Source organism: Martes martes, assembly GCF_963455335.1.
Source record: "Martes martes genome assembly, chromosome: 8".
NCBI lineage: Eukaryota > Metazoa > Chordata > Mammalia > Carnivora > Mustelidae > Martes > Martes martes.
The window spans coordinates 131,390,736-131,409,564 of NC_137895.1; the positions used below are offsets into that span (position 1 = coordinate 131,390,736).

Consider the following 18,829-nt stretch of genomic DNA (forward strand, 5'->3'; position numbering starts at 1 on the left):
ACTGTAACTTTTAGAACAGAAAACGGGGGCCACCTTGTAGTTATTAAGGTCACCCTTAAACAATGACTTTCTGGAAAGCCAACTTAATATCTCCTATTTCTTTCTCCTTTTAAATACTGTTAAAGATATCTTCCTTAACGTCTTGGACTTGACATTCTTACAATCTGGAGATTTCATTAAAACGCGGTATCTCCGCACATAAAAACACAACCACGATGACTGCTAAGTGACTGCCAACCACGGAAAACATGGCGAGCAGTTTTCCTAATTCGAGGACCCGCTCACCACCTGCCTGCCTTCTAGTCACCTGCACGTTAAAAGGTAGGTGAGGACTTTCTTAAAAATGGTGCCATGAACACAGGGGTCCCTCCGTCCTGGGAACTGTGGAACAGACCAAAGATAAACACTCATTTTTCCTTCTACATACTGCTTTCTAACTTTTTACGAGGAGAATGTTTATGTTCGGTCTGATGAAAATAATAAATTAAGTGTACCAGGCTCACCCTACCCAAGAACGGTGTTCCTGGATGATCCCAGAAAGGCTAGAACGTGTGTGTGCGCGCGCGCGCGCCAAATTCCCCCCAAAGATGTAAGCCTCGTAGAACAGGCACGCATCTTCCCTTTAAGAAGTGCTTCTGTATTAACTCGACTCCGGAGGGCACGGGCACGCCACACGCAGATTTGGGGCCAGTCGGGCCGTGGGTCAAAACACGTGCTCCCCACCGAAGCCGCAGGCTCGGGCGCGAGCGGCCGGAGTCAAACAGACTCCCCGTCGAACTTCTCCAGGAAACCGTCGGGTGCGGTGGAGGGGGGCGCGCCGGCCGGTGGCCGCTGTCCCACCTGCCGCCCGGAGTGAGAACGTTGCCTTTCCTTCCCGGAAATGGGCCTCAGTCCCTCCAAGGTTGCGCCAGGGGCCGGGCCCCAGTCCGCAGCCCAGAAGCCGGAGCGGGAGCCGGGGCCGCCGCGGCAGCCGCAGCGGGAGGCGAGTCGGAAAGCCGAGGCCCGGCCCTGGCCGGACTCCGGGAGGCCGTCGGAGGGGGAGGCGCGCCCGCGGGCACAGCCGCTCCCCGCCTCCAAGCCCGAGTCAGAGCGGCCCTGGCAGTCACGTCAAGGACGGGAACCCAAGCTTAACCGGGCTTCCGGGCAGCGCACGCAGTCCCTTGGGGCGTCGCACTCCCAGTCGGGGTCAGCGAGGGGGCGTTCGGGCCTGCCGGCGTCAGGGTCACGCTCAAGGTCACGGTCGGGAAACCAGCCATGGGAGAGACCCCGCTGCCACACCGACTGCCTGGAGGCGCCCCTCTCCCGCGCCTTCGGAAGGCTGGGGTGGGTGGTGGGCTCGCACCCCTGGGTCTTCCTGCTGGCGCCCATTGCGCTGACGGCCGTTCTGGGCACTGGCTTGATTTACTTACCCAAGGATGAAGAGGAAAACCTGGAGGAGCAGTACACCCCCATCGGGAGCCCGGCCAAGGCTGAGCGGCGCTTTGTGCAGGGACATTTCACCGCCAACGACTCCTACCACTTCTCCATCTCCAGGAAGAGCACTGACGTCCATTTCGCTTGCATTCTGGCGGTCTCCAACACCACCTCCCTGCTGGAACAAGAAATCCTGGAAGAAATCAGTCAACTGGACGCTGTGATACAGGATCTGTATGTGACCAAGGAAAACGGAACCCAGACGCGCTACGATCAGGTGTGCGCTAAGAACGAGGATTTCTGCGTTCCCTCCAACCCGCTCCTGGCTGTCTGGCAGAGGAACAAAAACCTCGACCTGGGAAACGTCACCTTCCCAATCTTCAACCCAACAGGCCAGCCCATCTACCTGGCCGGGACCCTTGGAGGAACATTTTTAGGCAAGAGGATGGGGAAGAACCAGTTACTCGTGAGGGCCAAGGCCATGCGGCTACTGTACTTCCTGAAGACTGAGGATGGCGAGGTCAACGAGCTTAGCAAGATGTGGCTGATCCATTTCCTGAACCAATTTAGCAACATCGAAAAGAGTCTGGCCTTGAAGAAGATCCAGGTACCTGGTGGCTGGGCCTTAGAGGGAGGCCGGGAGAAGGTGGGAGGAATAAGGGCACTTTTCCAAGGATTGTAACGGTAGCGCTGCCCAATTATTTGATGGAGTCCTTGCCTTGACGCTGGGAGTGCTCTACTCTATTTGGTACTTAATCCAATGTCCTTAATCTCACACATCAAAGGATGCCACAAATCTTAAATCCTTAGTAATGTTGATGGAAAACACAAATTCTACATCCTCAAGGTAGGTCTGTTCCATACAGACATTGCTCATCAGGTTTCCTAGTCAAATGTCTTTGAAATTCCTACTTTTAGTTAAAGTCTTTGCTGTTTGGGGAAGCTCCCTAAAACTTGTTTGGAGTTCACTGAAATTAAAAAAAAAAAAAAAAAAAAAAACCAACGACAACAAAAAACCCTTCAAGCAGAATTCATGGTGTTTATGAAAAAAGAACTAGCTTAGCATTTTCTGCGTAAGTTCTAGCACAGTGCCAGGCACATGCTAACCATTCGGTAATGTTGGGCCAGCAAGCCCTTTAATACTTGTGAATAAGCCCGGTAAAGTGAGACAGCTCCTGGAAAAAGCCTTTGAATACCAGATCTTTCTGAAATATCAATGCACTTAAAATAGTAAAAGTCAACAACCTAATGAAATTTAGAAAAAGTGACACTTTTCTGTGGCTATTAATGACTTCACGGTCTTATACAGAACTCAGATTTTGTATATTCAGGAGTTTTAAACTTTGGGTTTTTGCAAGAGACTTTGGAAACCATGCCATAGAGTTGTGGGAAGAAGCAAATCTATGTTGTCTTCTTTATTCTAAAGTCATAGTCCACAAATTTTAACATGTCGTTTCAATGAATAAGCTGTAGTGTTTCAGTAGTTTTTGTCGCTTACACACAAATATTGGAATGAAAAGTTATTTACTTGGGTATATTTTCTGTGGCAGGTGGTCTACTTTACATCACTTTCCAGACAACTAGAATTTCAAGCCACTTCTATGACAGTGATCCCTTTGTTTCACTTGGCATACCTTCTAATCATATTATTCGCAATCATATCATGCTACAGGTAAAACAGTTTTATTAGTTGCTTAACTCTTTTAAAAAATAGTTGTGTGTGGTGAAATACATATAAAAGATATAAAATATGTCATTTCAATCATTTTTCAATGTGCAATTCAGTGGTATTAATTAGATTCACACTGTTGTACAACCATCACAACTATCTGTTTCTGAACATTTTTTATCACCCCAAACAGAATTTGTATAAGTCTCAGCTGGTAACCCACCATGGCCTCCCCACATCCCAATCCCTGTTAACTTCTTTTTTTTTTTTTTTTAAGATTTTATTTATTTGACAGAGACAGTAAGAGAGGAATCACAAGCAGGGGGAGTAAGAGAGGGAGAAGCAGGCTTCCCCCTCAAACAAGGAGCCCCACGCAGGGCAATCCCAGGACTCTGGGATCGTGACCTGAGCCAAAGGCAGATGCTTAACCGACTGAGCCACCCACATACAACCTTCCCCTGCCCCCCAGTTAATCTTTATCTACTTCCTATTTCTATGAATTTGCCTATTCTAGAGATTTCATCTAAGTGAAATCATACAATATTTGTTCTTTTGTGACTGGTTTATTTCACTTACTATAATGTTTTCAAGGTTCAACTATGATGCAGCATGTATCAAAACTTCATTCCTTTTCCTGACTAATGTTTCATCATATATAAACAGTGCTGTTTATTCACTTATCTGTTGTTGGGCACTTGAAATGTTTCCACCTTTTGGCTATTGTGAATAATGCTGCAGTGAACACGGGTATACAAATATTTGTCTGAGCTCCTGTTTTCAATTGTTTTCAGTATATACCTAGCAGTTGAATTGGCAAGTTATGTAGTTCTGTGTTTAGCTCTTTCAAGAAGTGCCAAACCACTTGCCACAGAGGCTACCCCATTTTACATCCTACCAGCAGTGTTTAAGGGTTCTAATTTCCACACATCCTCACCAACATTGATGACAGCCATCTTAGTAGTGGCAAAGTGTGGTTTAATTTACATTTCCCTAATTATGAATGATGTTAAGTATCTTCATGTGCTTATTGGCCATTTGCCTGTCTTCTTTGGAGAGATATCTATGCAAGTCCTTTGCCCATTTTTTTCCATTGGGTTGTTTGTCTTTTTGTTGTTGAGTTCTGTTGTTAATGAGTACTTTGTGTATTTTGGATAGTAAACCCTTATCAGATTTGTAGGGACATCTGGGTGGCTCAGTTGGTTGAACGTCGAGCTCTTGGTTTCAGCTCAGGTCATGATCTCAGGGTTGTGAGATCAAGCCCTGAGTCGGGCTCGGTGCTGGGCATGGAGCCCACTTAAGATTTTCTCTCTCTCTCTCTCTCTCTGCCCCTCTCCCCTGCTCATGTTCTTGCTCGATTGCTCTCTCTTTCTTTCTCAAAAAAAGATATATGATTTATGAATATTTCCTCCCACTCTGTCCTACGGTCTCTTCACTTTCTTGATAATGTCTTTAATGCACAAAAGCTTTTAATTTTAAAGAAACCCAATTTATCTTTTACCATTTTTCTTTTGCTACTTATGCTTTTGGTGTTACATCTAGGAATCTGTTGACAAGTCCAAGGTCATGTACCTTTGCCCTGTTTCTTTCTAAGAATTGAAAACCTTCTATGGTTTTAGCTCTTATATTTAAGTTGTTGATGGGGTGAATGGGGTGAATAGAGGTCTAACTTCATTCTTGCACATATGGAAACCTAGTTCTCCAAGTACCATGTGATGAAGAGACTGTTCTTTCCCAGTTGACTGGATTTGGCATCCTTGTCAAAAATCAATTGGCTGTAGAGGGGCACCTGGGTGGCTCAGTGGATTAAGGCCTCTGCCTTTGGCTCAGGTCATGATCCCAGGGTCCTGGGGTCGAGCCCCACATCGGGCTCTCTGCTCGGCGGGGAGCCTGCTTCCCCCTCTCTCTCTGTCTGCCTCTCTGCCTACTTGTGATCTCTGTCCATCAAATAAATAAATTTTAAAAAATCAATTGGCTGTAGATATATGGGTTTATTTCTGTGGACTCTCAATTCTATTCCATTAGCCTACATGTCTGTGGTATGCCAGCAACACACTGTTTTAATTGCTATAGCTTTGTTGTGAGTTTTGAAATCTGGAAATCTCAGTCCTCCAATTCTTTTCTTCTTTTTCATGATTATTTTGGGTATCCAGGGATTCTTGCAATTCCATATGAATTTGAGGGTTGACTTTTCCATTTCTTAAAAGAAAAAGGCAATTGGCATTTTGTAATAAGTAATAAATTTATTTATATAAATAAATTTATTTGTAAATTTAAATAAATAATTTAAATAAATAATTTAAATAAATCTGTAATAAATAAATTTATTTATATAAATAAATTTATTTATTAATAAATTTTGTAATAAATAAATTTTGTAATAAAGATGTTGAATTTATAGGAAAAAAAAAAAGCCTGCTTCTCCCTCTCCCTCTGCCTGCCACTCCCCCTGCTTGTGCTCCCTCTCTCTCTCTCTAACAAATAAATAAATAAAATCTTAAAAAGAAAAAGAAATTGTGGACAGTTTTGTTTGATTTGGTGTATTTTTTTACCTTACATATTTGCCAATTATGACCATTTGGAGGCAGATATGCTGATAGAACTAAACAACAAGTCCTTATTTCTAAGTTTGAACTAGTACTTTTAACTATATAAAAATATCTTTAATTTAATTGACTTAGATATCTTCATTGTTCTGATGTGGGCTTTATCTTGTTAAGCACTTAAAAATTGTTATCTAGGCCTTAGGGTTAATTTAGTCTCTTGTGATCACAAAGCTAAAATGTGAAAAATATCGACAAATAAAAGAATTTAGGTGTAGAAAGTACACTACAGGTTATATCATTCCAGTGATTCTCACAGCGGAGTCACAGAGACAACTGTTAAGCCCACGTATTCTGAGGCCTTGCTCTATTGAATCAAGTCTCTGGGGCTTCAGTTTGAAAATCTTATTTCAAAAACTTGTCTACTTGATTCTCATTTGTAGGTTGGTTTGGGAACAAATGATATAATTCAACCTCTAGATTTTAAGGTAGAGGAAAATGAGGCCCCAGTAGGCAAAGGGAGTCAATTAACTACAATGGGTACCTCTTTAGAGTCAATAAACTACCTCACAACTTTGTTATTCTGGAAAGAAAGACCACAATGCCCTAGAAAATGAACAAACCAAAATACTAAACAGCAAGTGTAGGAGGGAGGGAGGGAGCAAGTGAGAGAGGCAGAATGTGGAGAGGGGAAAAGACAAAATTCTGTCTTTTTCAAGTCAGTAGAGTTAAAAAAAAATGTTAAACTAGTGTGGAATCTACAAGGTACCAACAACTGGTTTGATAAAACTTGTCTACTAGATAGTTGGTTCTGAAGATACAAGTTCATATCAATTCTTGCTTATCTTTACAAATGACTATGGACAGTAATACAGAAAATAAATCCTGTACCAAAGGCAATTAGAAAATGATTTATATTTATGTGTCTTTGAAGACTTTATGTGTTTGTAACCAACATACTGAACACATAGGACTCATGAGGTATAAACATACAGCAACTTTATTTTTGTCTCCCTTTGTTCTCTTTAAGTTTTGTAGGTAGAGCAGTTCTTCCTCTGCCCCATGAAAACTCAGGCAGGCCCTGTGACTTTTGTGGTCATTCTTAGGTAAGACAAAATCCTCCAGTCTGAATTAAAATGTCCATGTCCATGTAATAGACAAAACAAAATCATGTAATAAAAAAAAAAAAAGCAAAAAATAACTAGATTTGAAGCTAAGGTTCCCCCCAACCCCCACGCCGCCAGCACTCTTAGGCAGAGTGTGCTGCCTGGGACAGTCCTTAATGGGGAAAAAAGGGACTCACCAGTCCTCTTGTAGCACTTTTCTTCCTACTTCTCATCTTGCTAAGTTGGCTCCTGGTTGGAGCATGCCCAAGGAGAAGAGGAAAAGGAGCAGGAAAATACTTAAAGTAAAGATGTTGCCATGATGGTTCAATTCATGCCTTTTCTGGTATCAAAAATAAAACCCATTCTCCTGTGAGAGTGTTTCTAAGTTTCTTAGACACCTCCCACTCCTCTCTCTCTGTTATCACAGAGAATCTCTTATCTCTGTTCTGGGCCGGGCCTCCTAGACAGTCCCTAAAACATTGGCCGTCCTGCTCGTCTCAGATCCTTACACAGGAAGGCTACTCCTTGCATACCTGCATTTGCCTCACACAGAAGCCTTGCTCGAACACATTTTAGGGTTCAATATTCATTGTCTTATAGTGAAGTCATAAGAACAATAGTAAGACTTTTCCAACTTTATGCTCTAACCTGAACCTCATTCTACAGCACAGTAGTGGTATGTTGAGCTTCCAGACTATTTCAAACTTGTCTAACATTTTGGAAAGGTCAAAACTCACCCCAAATATTCAATCAGTTTCTGAAACAATCTGGGGAAAATCTTTCCCTTCTCAAATACACTGGAAATTATTGTTTACTCATGGGAGACATGATTACCTTTCAAGGGAGATAAGGATCTCTCACCAAACATACAGAGTGTTTTCTAAGGACAGTAATTTCTAGTTCAGCCCTTCTCTGCTAAGTGAATTAAAACTTCAGAGGATGGGCCATCTTGCTGTCAGCGATGCCCAAATCGGCCTGAGCACTGGAATCATATGAGGAAAGATTCAGACGTTGAGACCCTGCAGCTTCCCCACAAACCTGTCGCGTCAGGACCTGCAGAGCTAGGTCCCAGGAGATCCGAAGTTCTAAGACTCTCCGAGGTCATTCTGATAAACTGCTTAAAACCGAATCCTTCTAGGGCACTGGAATATCTGCACATGTATCCACCAAACTCCTACAGTGTTCACGTTCAAATTTTTTCCTCCCTGGTCTATTGAACATTAAAATAAAGGACATTGAGGGGCCCCTGGGTGGCTCAGTGGGTTAAAGCCTCTGCCTTCGGCTCGGGTCATGATCTCAGGGTCCTGGGATCAAGCCCCACATCGGGCTCTCTGCTCAGCGGGGAACCTGCTTCCTCCTTTCTATCTGCCTGCCTCTCTGCCTGCTTGTGATCTCCATCTGTCAAATAAATAAATAAAATCTTTAAAAAAATAATAAAAATAAAATAAAGGTCATTGAGAGAAAGTCAACTCAGCAATTAAAATCATATCTCCCACCCTCTGGAAAATTTATACCAAAAAATCCGGAAACTTGAAAGAGGGAATGGAAATAAATGTGTCATATGTAACTTTTATCCTCCTTAATCTTTCTGATTTCAGAGTTCATCTTTGTTACCTTCTTCTTTTAAACTGCCATAAGCCAGTATTGTTTTTTTAAATTATTTTTAAATTTTTTTTTATTAACATATAATGTATTATTAGCACCAGGGGTACAGGTCTGTGAATCGACAGGTTTACACCCTTAACAGCACTCACCATAGCACATACCCTCCCCAATGTCCATAAACCCACCACCTTCTCCCTACCCCCTTCCCCCCGGCAACCCTCAGTTTGTTTTGTGAGATTAAGAGTCTCTTATGGTTTGTCTCCCTCCCAATCCCATCTTGTTTCATTTATTTCTTTCCTACCCGCCAAGTCCCCCACATTACCTCTCAGCTTCCTCATATCAGGGAGATCATATGATCATTGTCTTTCTCTGATTGACTTATTTCGCTCAGCAATAATACCTTCTAGTTCCATCCATGTCGTCGCAAATGCCAAGATTTCATTTCTTTTGATGACTGCATAGTATTCCATTGTATATACATACACACATTTTCTTTATCCATTCATCTGTGGATGGACATCTAGGTTCTTTCCATCGTTTGGCTATTGTGGACATTGCTGCTATAAACATTTGGGTGCCTGTGCCCCTTCGGATCACTACATTTGTATCTTTAGGGTAAATATCCAGTAGTGCAATTACTGGATTGTAAGGTAGCTCTATTTTCAAGTTTTTGAGGAACCTCCACGCTGTTTTCCAGAGTAGCTGCACCAGCTTGCATTGCCACCAACAGTGTAGGAGGGTTCCCCTTTCTCCGCATCCTCACCAGCATCTGTCATTTCCTGACTTGCTAATTTTAGCCATTCTAACTGGTGTGAGGTGGTATCTCATTGTGGTTTTGGTTTGTATTTCCCTGATGCCGAGTGATGTGGAGCACTTTTTCATGAGTCTATTGGCCATCTGGATATCTTCTTTGCAGAAATGTCTGTTCATGTCCTCTGCCCATTTCTTGAATGGATTATTTGTTCTTTGGGTGTTGAGTTTGCTAAGCTCTTTATAGATTTTGGATACTAGCCCTTTATCTGATATGTCGTTTGCAAATATCTCCTCGCATTCTGTCAGTTGTCTTTTGGTTTTGTTAACTGTTTCCTTTGCTGTGAAAAAGCTTTTGATCTTGATGAAGTCCCAATAGTTCATTTTTGCCGTTGCTTCCGTTGCCTTTGGCGATGTTCCTAGGAACAAGTTGCTGCGGCTGAGGTCGAAGAGGTTGCTGCCTGTGTTCTCCTCAAGGATTTTGATGGATTCCTTTCTCACATTGAGGTCCTTCATCCATTTTGAGTCTATTTTCATGTGTGGTGTAAGGAAATGGTCCAATTTAATTTTTCTGCATGTGGCTGTCCAATTTTCCCAACACCATTTGTTGAAGAGGCTGTCTTTTTTCCATTGGACATTCTTTCCTGCTTTGTTGAAGATTAGTTGACCATAGAGTTGAGGGTCTATTTCTGGGCTCTCTATTCTGTTCCATTGATCTATATGTCTGTTTTTGTGTCAGTACCATACTGTCTTGATGATAACAGCTTTGTAATAGAGCTTGAAGTCTGAAATTGTGATGCCACTAACTCTGGCTTTCTTTTTCAACATTCCCCAATAGGGATTGCATTAAACGTGTCGATTGCTTTAGACATTTTCACAATATTTGCTCTTCCAATCCATGAACATGAAACATTTTTCCATTTCTTTGTTCCTTCCTCAATTTCTTTCATGAGTACTTTATAGTTTTCTGAGTATAGATTCTTTGCCTCTTTGATTAGGTTTATTCCTAGGTATCTTATTGTTTGGGGTGCAATTATAAATGGGATCGACTCCTTAATTTCTCTTTCTTCTGTTTTGTTGCTGATGTATAGAAATGCAACTGATTTCTGTGCATCAATTTTGTATCCTGACACTTTACTAAATTCCTGTACAAGTTCTAGCAGATTTGGAGTGGAGTCTTTTGGGTTTTCCACATAAAGTATTATATCATCTGCAAAGAGTGATAGTTTGACTTCTTCTTTGCTGATTTGGATGCCTTTAATTTCTTCTTTTTGTCTGATTGCTAAGGCTAGGACTTCCAGTACTATGTTCAATAGCAGTGGTGATAGTGGACAGCTCTGCCATGTTCCTGACCTTAGCAGAAAAGTTCTCAGTTTTTCTCCGTTGAGAATGATATTTGCTGCAGGTTTTTCATAGATAAGCCAGTATTGTTTTAAGAAAGTATTCATTATAGTCAAATTTTAGTCTAACAAAGCAACTTATTTTTGCTCTGGAATTTTGTCTGTGTGGTTGATTTAGGGCCCTGAATTTAACTCCTAGAACTGGTGGGTTGACAGAAAGTGAGCTACAACCATGGTGCAGAACATTTTTTTCATAATAAGAAAGTTTAGCTATTTTACTGTTACAACAGTAAAAGGTCTTTAGTCATGTTGTTACTGTATTAGAATCAATGCTTCCGTTTCCATAGTTGACTCTTAGGTTTCAATCCAAACTTAGTTTGTCTCTCCTACTAAAAATGTCTAGAGATGAGTATCAGTCATTTGTTTTGAAGCACTTAACAAACAATGTGAAATATAAATTTTAAAATTTTTAAATGTAATGTGGTGGGCACCTGGCAGGCTCAGTCAGTTAAGTATCTGCCTTCAGCTCAGGTCATGATCCCAGGGTCCTGGGATCAAGTCCCGCATCAGGTTCCCTGCTCAGCAGGGAGCCTGCTTCTCCCTCTGCCTGCCACTCCCCCTGCTTGTGCGCTCTCTCTCTCTGAAAAATAAACAGATAATCTTTTAAAAAAGTATAATGTTGTGGCTGTTGGGTAGGTAAAGTACTGAACCCATACTTTAAAATGCTGTCTATATATTCCCACTTCTGGGAAATGGGCCCAGGCTGTGTTATTCTAAATGGACTACATTTCCAATTCTTTTGCAATTAGTAGCAACTTTTCTAGAGCCCGCTTCAGCAGTAGATGAAAATCCTGAAAACGTCTTAGGAGGAGTCTTTCTACATTTTGCTAACCAAAATACATATTGAACTGGCTCTGAAATACATGAGCTATTTAGGCTTGTATCTATGGTGAGCTGGAGTCAAGAGTTGGGTGAAAAGAACACTGGATATGGATACTTACTCTGCTAAGTCTTGCCCTCCCTTTGCTGTGGTAGTCCATTTATACCCTTTGAAGAGCAGAGTGGAATTAACCATCAGGAGTGTTTTAGTATAACTCTGTGGTTCTCGACTACCAATCAGTGGAGTAGTAGCTTGCTTAGCTGCAGAAGAATCACCTAGAAAGTTTTGTAAAAGCTCAGATAGCTTTTCTGTTCGCTCTCTCCTTTTTCCTACTTGGTCTGGGATAGTGCCTGGGAATTAAAGGTCTCCACTAGACTAGTACGGGAATTATTGCCCAAGAGCCTTCTGAACAGGTGTCCAAGTAAAAAATGTTACAAACTGATGGAATTTCAGTATAGAACCTACCACCACAAATCCCATGATTTTTCCTTCCAAATTTACAGGTGTGACTGCGTACGTAACAAAATGTGGACTGCAGCCTTTGGGGTGATTTCTGCTGCCTTGGCAGTGGTGAGTGGCTTTGGCCTGATGTTGTACATGGGGGTGCCATTTGTGATCATAGTTGCAAATTCACCGTTTCTTATTCTGGGTGAGTAAAACAAAACAGGAGGTTACATGTTGTATATGTGAGGGTGTGGGGTAGATAAGGGAGGGAGTTTAGGTTAGATTAAGCAAAATAATTATATCTGGGTGGTTCTATAGATCAAAATGAGGTGACAGGAAAAAAGAAAATAAAATTGAATTGTGTGTCTTTAGAGGGAGAAAATCTAGCACCCCAAATGGAAAAACACAGACAAGGGACATGAACAGATGGGTCACACCCAAATCTAAAATATGAATCACTGGAAATAATAAGAAAAAAAATTGACCTCTCAATTAACCAAGGGATACAAATTAAAACAAAAATGGACACCTTGTTTTCATATCAGATTAATGAATATCGGCAAGACTGAAGGAAGGTTGTATGGAAATGAACACTCATCCTGCTAGCGGAAAACTGTAACCTGGTACACCCTTTTTTGAGTCCAGTTTTGCAAATCAAAAGACTTAAAAATTAAACAGGGAATGTCTTTGACTTACTGATTCCACTTCCTAGGAATTTGTCCTAATAATTGGACAAGTGCTCAAAAAGTAAAAGCATGTTCACTTTGGCATTATTTAGAACAGGAAGGTTTTGAAAACCATTTAATTCCCTATCAGCATGGGATTGGGCAACTCAAATGTAGCATATTAAAATTGTGAATCATATTCAATCCTTAGAAAGAGGTAGATTTATAAGGTATATAAGGTAGACAAAAGATATATAACCACTACCAGAAAAATGCTTGTTATGAAACAGGGTGTTCAAAACAGAAAGATATAGTTGTATTGGTGTATTTGTATAGAGCAAATTCTGGATGGATATATGTAAAAATGAAGGGTGGAATTACAGCTGTTTAAATTTTTTCTCCATATTTTCCTATACTTTCAGAATTTATTTTATAGGGGCGCCTGTGTGGCTCAGTGGGTTAAAGCCTCTGCCTTCGGCTCAGGTCATGGTCCCAGGGTCCTGGGATCGAGCCCCGTGTCGGGCTCTCTGCTCCGTGGAGAGCCTGCTTTCTCCTTTCTCTCTGCCTGCCTCTCTGCCTACTTGTGATCTCTGTCTCTCGGATAAATGAATAAAATCTTTAAAAAAATTTATTTTATAATAAGCATGAGAAAACAAAGGTGTTTCTCCTTGAGAAAATAAGGAGCTTGGAAGAGGTAGTATTTGGTTTCCCAGGGGAGACAGTGGATGAACTGTATGCTGGATGTCAGGGCATCTCTTCCTAGTACACAGCCATACTTAGTCACTCACCACCACCCCCCCACAGCCATTAATAACAAGGTTAAGGTGTATCTAATTGATTTCATGTAAACCAGGATTGTATAGTTTGTGTATTCACAGGAGTGTGAATGGCTCTGTGTGTGTGTGATTTAAACAACTCAAGAAATGTGCGAGGACAATTTCTGAATAAGGTTCTATAAATAATAAAACTAGTTTTTAGGGCGCCTGGGTGGCTCAGTGGGTTAAGCCTCTGCCTTCAACTTGGGTCATGATCTCAGAGTTCTGGGATCGAGTCCCGCATCAGGCTCTCTGCTCGGCAGAGAGCCTGCTTCCTCCTCTCTCTCTGCCTACTTGTGATCTCTCTCTGTCAAATAAATAAAATCTTTAAAAAATAAAAAAATTTAAAAAAATAAAACTAGTTTTTAAATACCTTGTAAATATCAATGAATTCATTCTTGGTCCTTAGTACTTCTGATTCTTCCCTTTTGTCCCACTGAGTACAACTGAAATCCTCAAGGCCGCTAGCCATGGGATGTCAGGATGCATTTGTGACATTCTGTGTAGCCTTATGTTAATTTAGATCCTTCGGCCTGCTTGATCATAACCAGAGAACATCTGATTAGAGACAAAGTTGCAATTCCTAGTACCCTCCTGTAGAGAAGATACCCCCAAATTGAAGTGGAGAACAGCATTTTATTCTACCTTGTGTATTTCCTTGTTTATTTCATTAAGTTTGTATCAATATACATGGGTGAAAGTAGTGTCAACTCTAGCAGAAATCTTGAGGCAGGTGAAACTTATCTGCAAATGCTCTTGCTGTCCTCACTATCCCCATTCTTCTTTCTAGTCCTCCTTTCCAAGTTTTCAGTGGTGATTTCAAAGTCCTCAAATGTTCTGTCCTCTCTATTCCAAACCCATCATGAAACATCCTTATAGAAAAGGATTACCTAGTAGATATTAATATGCAAGGGATTCTTTTTTTTTAAAGATTTTCTTTATTTATTTGACAGAGAGAGATCACAAGTAGGCAGAGAGAGAGAGGAAGGGAAGCGGGCTCCCTGCTGGGCAGACAGCCCAATTAGGGTCTCGATCCCAGGACCCTGGGGTCATGACCTGAGCCGAAGGCAGAGGCTTTAACCCACTGAGCCACCCAGGCACCCCTATGCAAGGGATTCTTGAGATTTACTTTGGTGCACATGTCTGATCTCAAGAGTACTTGCATTTTAATAATAATGCCTTAACCTGGGAAAGTAAGTTTAAGTGATAACATTCTGGGTATCAAAAACAGGCTAGGAGGAAAACGGTGTGTGTGTGTGTGTGTGTGTGTGTGTGTGTGTGTGTACTATGCGGTGCCTCTCAAATCCTACCACATTGATACTTAGATGCTAACTGTAGAACAGATAAGTCCAGCTTATATTTTAAGCAACAGAATGTTGGCTCAGTGTGTCTGTACATTTGTGTAAAATGGTTTATGAGGGAAAATGGTCTCTCAGATAATCCAGTGGAATCAAAGATAACATTGCTAATCCTGCTTCAGCTAACATCCACAACAGGTTTCCTGACTCATCGTTAAAACACCCTGCACGAAGACTAGGAGCAGAGTATCGGGTCTATCCTATGCTATGTACAAATAACAGGAGGGCATACAAAGCCCAGAGTTGTTACAGAGGAAGGGGCGAATTCTGGTGTGCCTTCAGAGGCAAGCAAAGGAGGCAACAGAGAACATAGTATCAAAGCACAGATTGGGCGAGATAAATCAGACCTTAAGAGATGGACAAAGAAGATGGTTTGAGTTTATGCATTTAATTTTTAATGGATATTAATATGTATGAAGATGGATTCTTCTTCTTTTTTTTTTTTTTAACAGGTGTCAGGGTTGATGATATGTTCATAATGATTTCTGCCTGGCAGAAGACCAGCCTCATGGATAACATAAAACAGCGTCTGTCCAGTGTCTATTCCAAAGTGGCAGTGTCGATTACAATTACCACCATCACCAACGTCCTGGCCTTCTATACAGGGATTATGACCTCTTTCAGGTCCGTACAGTACTTTTGCATCTATACAGGAACAACCCTGCTCTTTTGTTATTTCTATAACATCACCTGTTTTGGGGCATTTATGGCCCTGGATGGTAAAAGAGAAAGAGTCTGTCTACGCTGGTTGAAAAAGCCAGAAAATCCTGACCAAAAATGTTCCTCATTAAAAAGATCCTGCTGTCTCCCATGTGATTCTCTCCCGGACGAAGAAGAAACCGATGTCCATCCAATGAATGTGTTCTTTCGAGACTATTTTGGCCCTTTTCTCACAAGAACCGAGTCCAAATTTTTTGTAGTGCTTGTATACATTTTGTACATCATAAGTAGCATCTATGGGTGTTTCCAAGTGCAGGAAGGTTTAGACCTTCGAAATTTGGCAAGTGACGATTCCTACATCACACCATATTTTAATGTAGAAGAAGAATATTTTTCAGATTATGGTCCCAGAGTTATGGTTATTGTTACAGAAACCTATAACTACTGGGATGAAGGTGTTAGGCCAAAACTGGAAATATGTCTGTCAAATTTGGAAAACAGTGACTATGTAGATAAAAGTCTTACAGAGTTTTGGTTACGAGAGTATGTGCAATATATGGAAAAGAGCCAGCAAGATTTAAGTGATAAGGATACTTTTATGAATAATTTGCCCAATTTTTTAACACATTTTCCACTTTTTATGTATGATATTAACATTTCATCATCACATGAAATCATTTCTTCCCGGGGCTTTATTCAGACCGTGGGTGTTTCTTCTTCAATCAATAAGAAGACGATGTTATCCCAGTTACGAAGCAAAGCTGAAAAGTGCGAAATTCCCCTGATGGTGTATAACCAGGCATTCATATATTTTGATCAGTATACTGCAATATTAGAAAATACTGTTAGAAATGTCATTGTTGCATCAACCGCTATGTTCATTGTTTCTTTATTGTTAATTCCTCACCCACTGTGTTCCTTGTGGGTAACTTTTGCTATTGCTTCTGTGATTGTGGGAGTAACAGGTTTCATGGGATTCTGGAATGTCAATCTTGATTCCATATCCATGATTAATCTTGTCATTTGTATAGGGTTTTCTTTCGATTTTTCTGCACACATTTCTTATGCATTTGTTTCCAGTTCTAAGCCCTCAGTAAACCAAAAAACAATTGAGGCATTGTATCTGCTAGGCTATCCAGTGTTACAAAGTGCACTTTCAACAGTAATAGGGGTGTGTGTTTTATCTGCAGCTAAAGCATACATCTTCAGGACATTTTTTAAGATTATGTTTCTTGTTATGGTATTTGGGGCTGCTCACGGCCTAATTTTTATTCCGGTATTCTTAACCTTTTTTTGAAGGTTTGTTTGAATATCTGCTAACAAATCAAAGACCAATTTTAGAATTCCTGATTGCCAGAATCCAATCTGATAAAAATGCACTATCAGAAATAGTCAATAAACTTAAAACAAAGGCATGTTTCCTTGGCTTGGAAATCCCATTTAAAGATGTTATTTAAAATATCCTGAGAAAAATTAATTAGTCTTACATTAAAATATCTTTACTAAATTAGGAAGTGTTGTCATCTTTATTATAGTCTATACAATCAAGCATAAGGTATGACTTTCCAATTATTTTTTCCTTTTGTTTCATTGTTAGAAGTTTATGCCTGGAATTCAAATATTTTATAATTATAATATAAATGGAATATTATTTTCATTGTACTTCCTCTATCATTATTATGTAAAAGTACAACTTATTATTTATTCTCCCAGTCTGGTGCTTTGTATGCATTTTCTTTTTTTTTTTTTTTTTTTTTAATTTTTTATTTATTTTCAGCATAACAGTATTCATTGTTTTTTCACCACACCCAGTGCTCCATGCAATCTGTGCCCTCCCTAATACCCACCACCTGGTTCCCCCACCCTCCCACCCCGCCCCTTCAAAACCCTCAGGTTGTTTTTCAGAGTCCATAGTCTCTCATGGTTCACCTCCCCTTCCAATTTCCCTCAACTCCCTTCTCCTCTCCATCTACCCTTGTCCTCTATATTATTTGTTATGCTCCACCAATAAGTGAAACCATATGATACTTGACTTTCTCTGCTTGACTTATTTCACTCAACATAATCTCTTCCAGTCCTGTCCATGTTGCTACAAAAGTTGGGTATTCGTCCTTTCTGATGGAGGCATAATACTCCATAGTGTATATGGACCACATCTTCCTTATCCATTCATCCGTTGAAGGGCATCTTGGTTCTTTCCACAGTTTGGCGACCGTGGCCATTGCTGCTATAAACATTGGGGTACAGATGGCCCTTCTTTTCACTACATCTGTATCTTTGGGGTAAATCCCCAGCAGTGCAATTGCAGGGTCATAGGGAAGCTCTATTTTTAATTTCCTGAGGAATCTCCACACTGTTCTCCAAAGTGGCTGCACCAGTTTGCATTCCCACCAACAGTGTAAGAGGGTTCCCCTTTCTCCACATCCTCTCCAACACACGTTGTTTCCTGTCTTGCTAATTTTGGCCATTCTAACTGGTGTAAGGTGGTATCTCAATGTGGTTTTGATTTGAATCTCCCTGATGGCTAGTGATGATGAACATTTTTTCATGTGTCTGGTAGCCATTTGCATGTCTTCATTGGAGAAGTGTCTGTTCATATCTTCTGCCCATTTTTTGATATGATTATCTGTTTTGTGTGTGTTGAGTTTGAGGAGTTCTTTATAGATCCTGGATATCAACCTTTTATCTGTACTGTCATTTGCAAATATCTTCTCCCATTCCGTGGGTTGCCTCTTTGTTTTGATGACTGTTTCTTTTGCTGTGCAGAAGCTTTTTATCTTGATGAAGTCCCAGAAGTTCATCTTTGCCTTTATTTCCTTCGCCTTTGGAGACATATCTTGAAAGAAGTTGCTATGGCTGATATCAAAGAGGTTACTGCCTATGTTCTCCTCGAGGATTCTGATGGATTCCTGTCTCACGTTGAGGTCTTTTATCCATTTCGAGTTTATCTTTGTGTACGGTGTAAGAGAATGGTCAAGTTTCATTCTTCTACATATAGCTGTCCAGTTTTCCCAGCACCATTTATTGAAGAGACTGTCTTTTTTCCACTGGATATTTTTTCCTGTTTTGTCAAAGATTATTTGACCATAGAGTTGAGGGTCCATATCTGGGCTCTCTACTCTGTTCCACTGGTCCATGTGTCTGTTTTTATGCCAGTACCATGCTGTCTTGGTGATCACAGCTTTGTAGTAAAGCTTGAAATCAGGTAACGTGATGCCACCAGTTTTATTTTTGTTTTTCAACATTTCCTTAGCAATTCGGGGTCTCTTCTGATTCCATACAAATTTTAGTATTATTTGCTCCAGCTCTTTGAAAAATACTGGTGGAATTTTGATTGGAATGGCATTAAAAGTATAGATTGCTCTGGGCAGTATAGACATTTTAACGATGTTTATTCTTCCCATCCAAGAGCATGGAATGGTCTTCCATCTTTTTGTGTCTTCTTCAATTTCTTTTAGGAGTGTTCTGTAGTTCCTCGAGTACAGATCTTTAACCTCTTTGGTTAGGTTTATTCCGAGGTATCTTATGGTTTTTGGTGCTATAGTAAATGGAATCGATTCTCTAATTTGCCTTTCTGTATTTTC

At 40.7% G+C, this 18,829-nt stretch overlaps 1 protein-coding gene across 1 annotated transcript; it reads left to right on the top strand.

Moving 5' to 3' along the window:
• Positions 1–880: 880 nt before the first annotated feature.
• Positions 881–16,542, top strand: LOC308347171 (patched domain-containing protein 3-like; the record flags this gene model as incomplete). The annotated part of the gene is made up of 4 exons (XM_080810298.1): positions 881–2,020; positions 2,964–3,085; positions 11,807–11,952; positions 15,038–16,542. 4 exons carry the CDS (start codon positions 881–883, stop codon positions 16,540–16,542), a joined length of 2,913 nt encoding a protein of 970 aa, XP_080666424.1.
• Between the last annotated feature and the right edge of the window lie 2,287 nt (positions 16,543–18,829).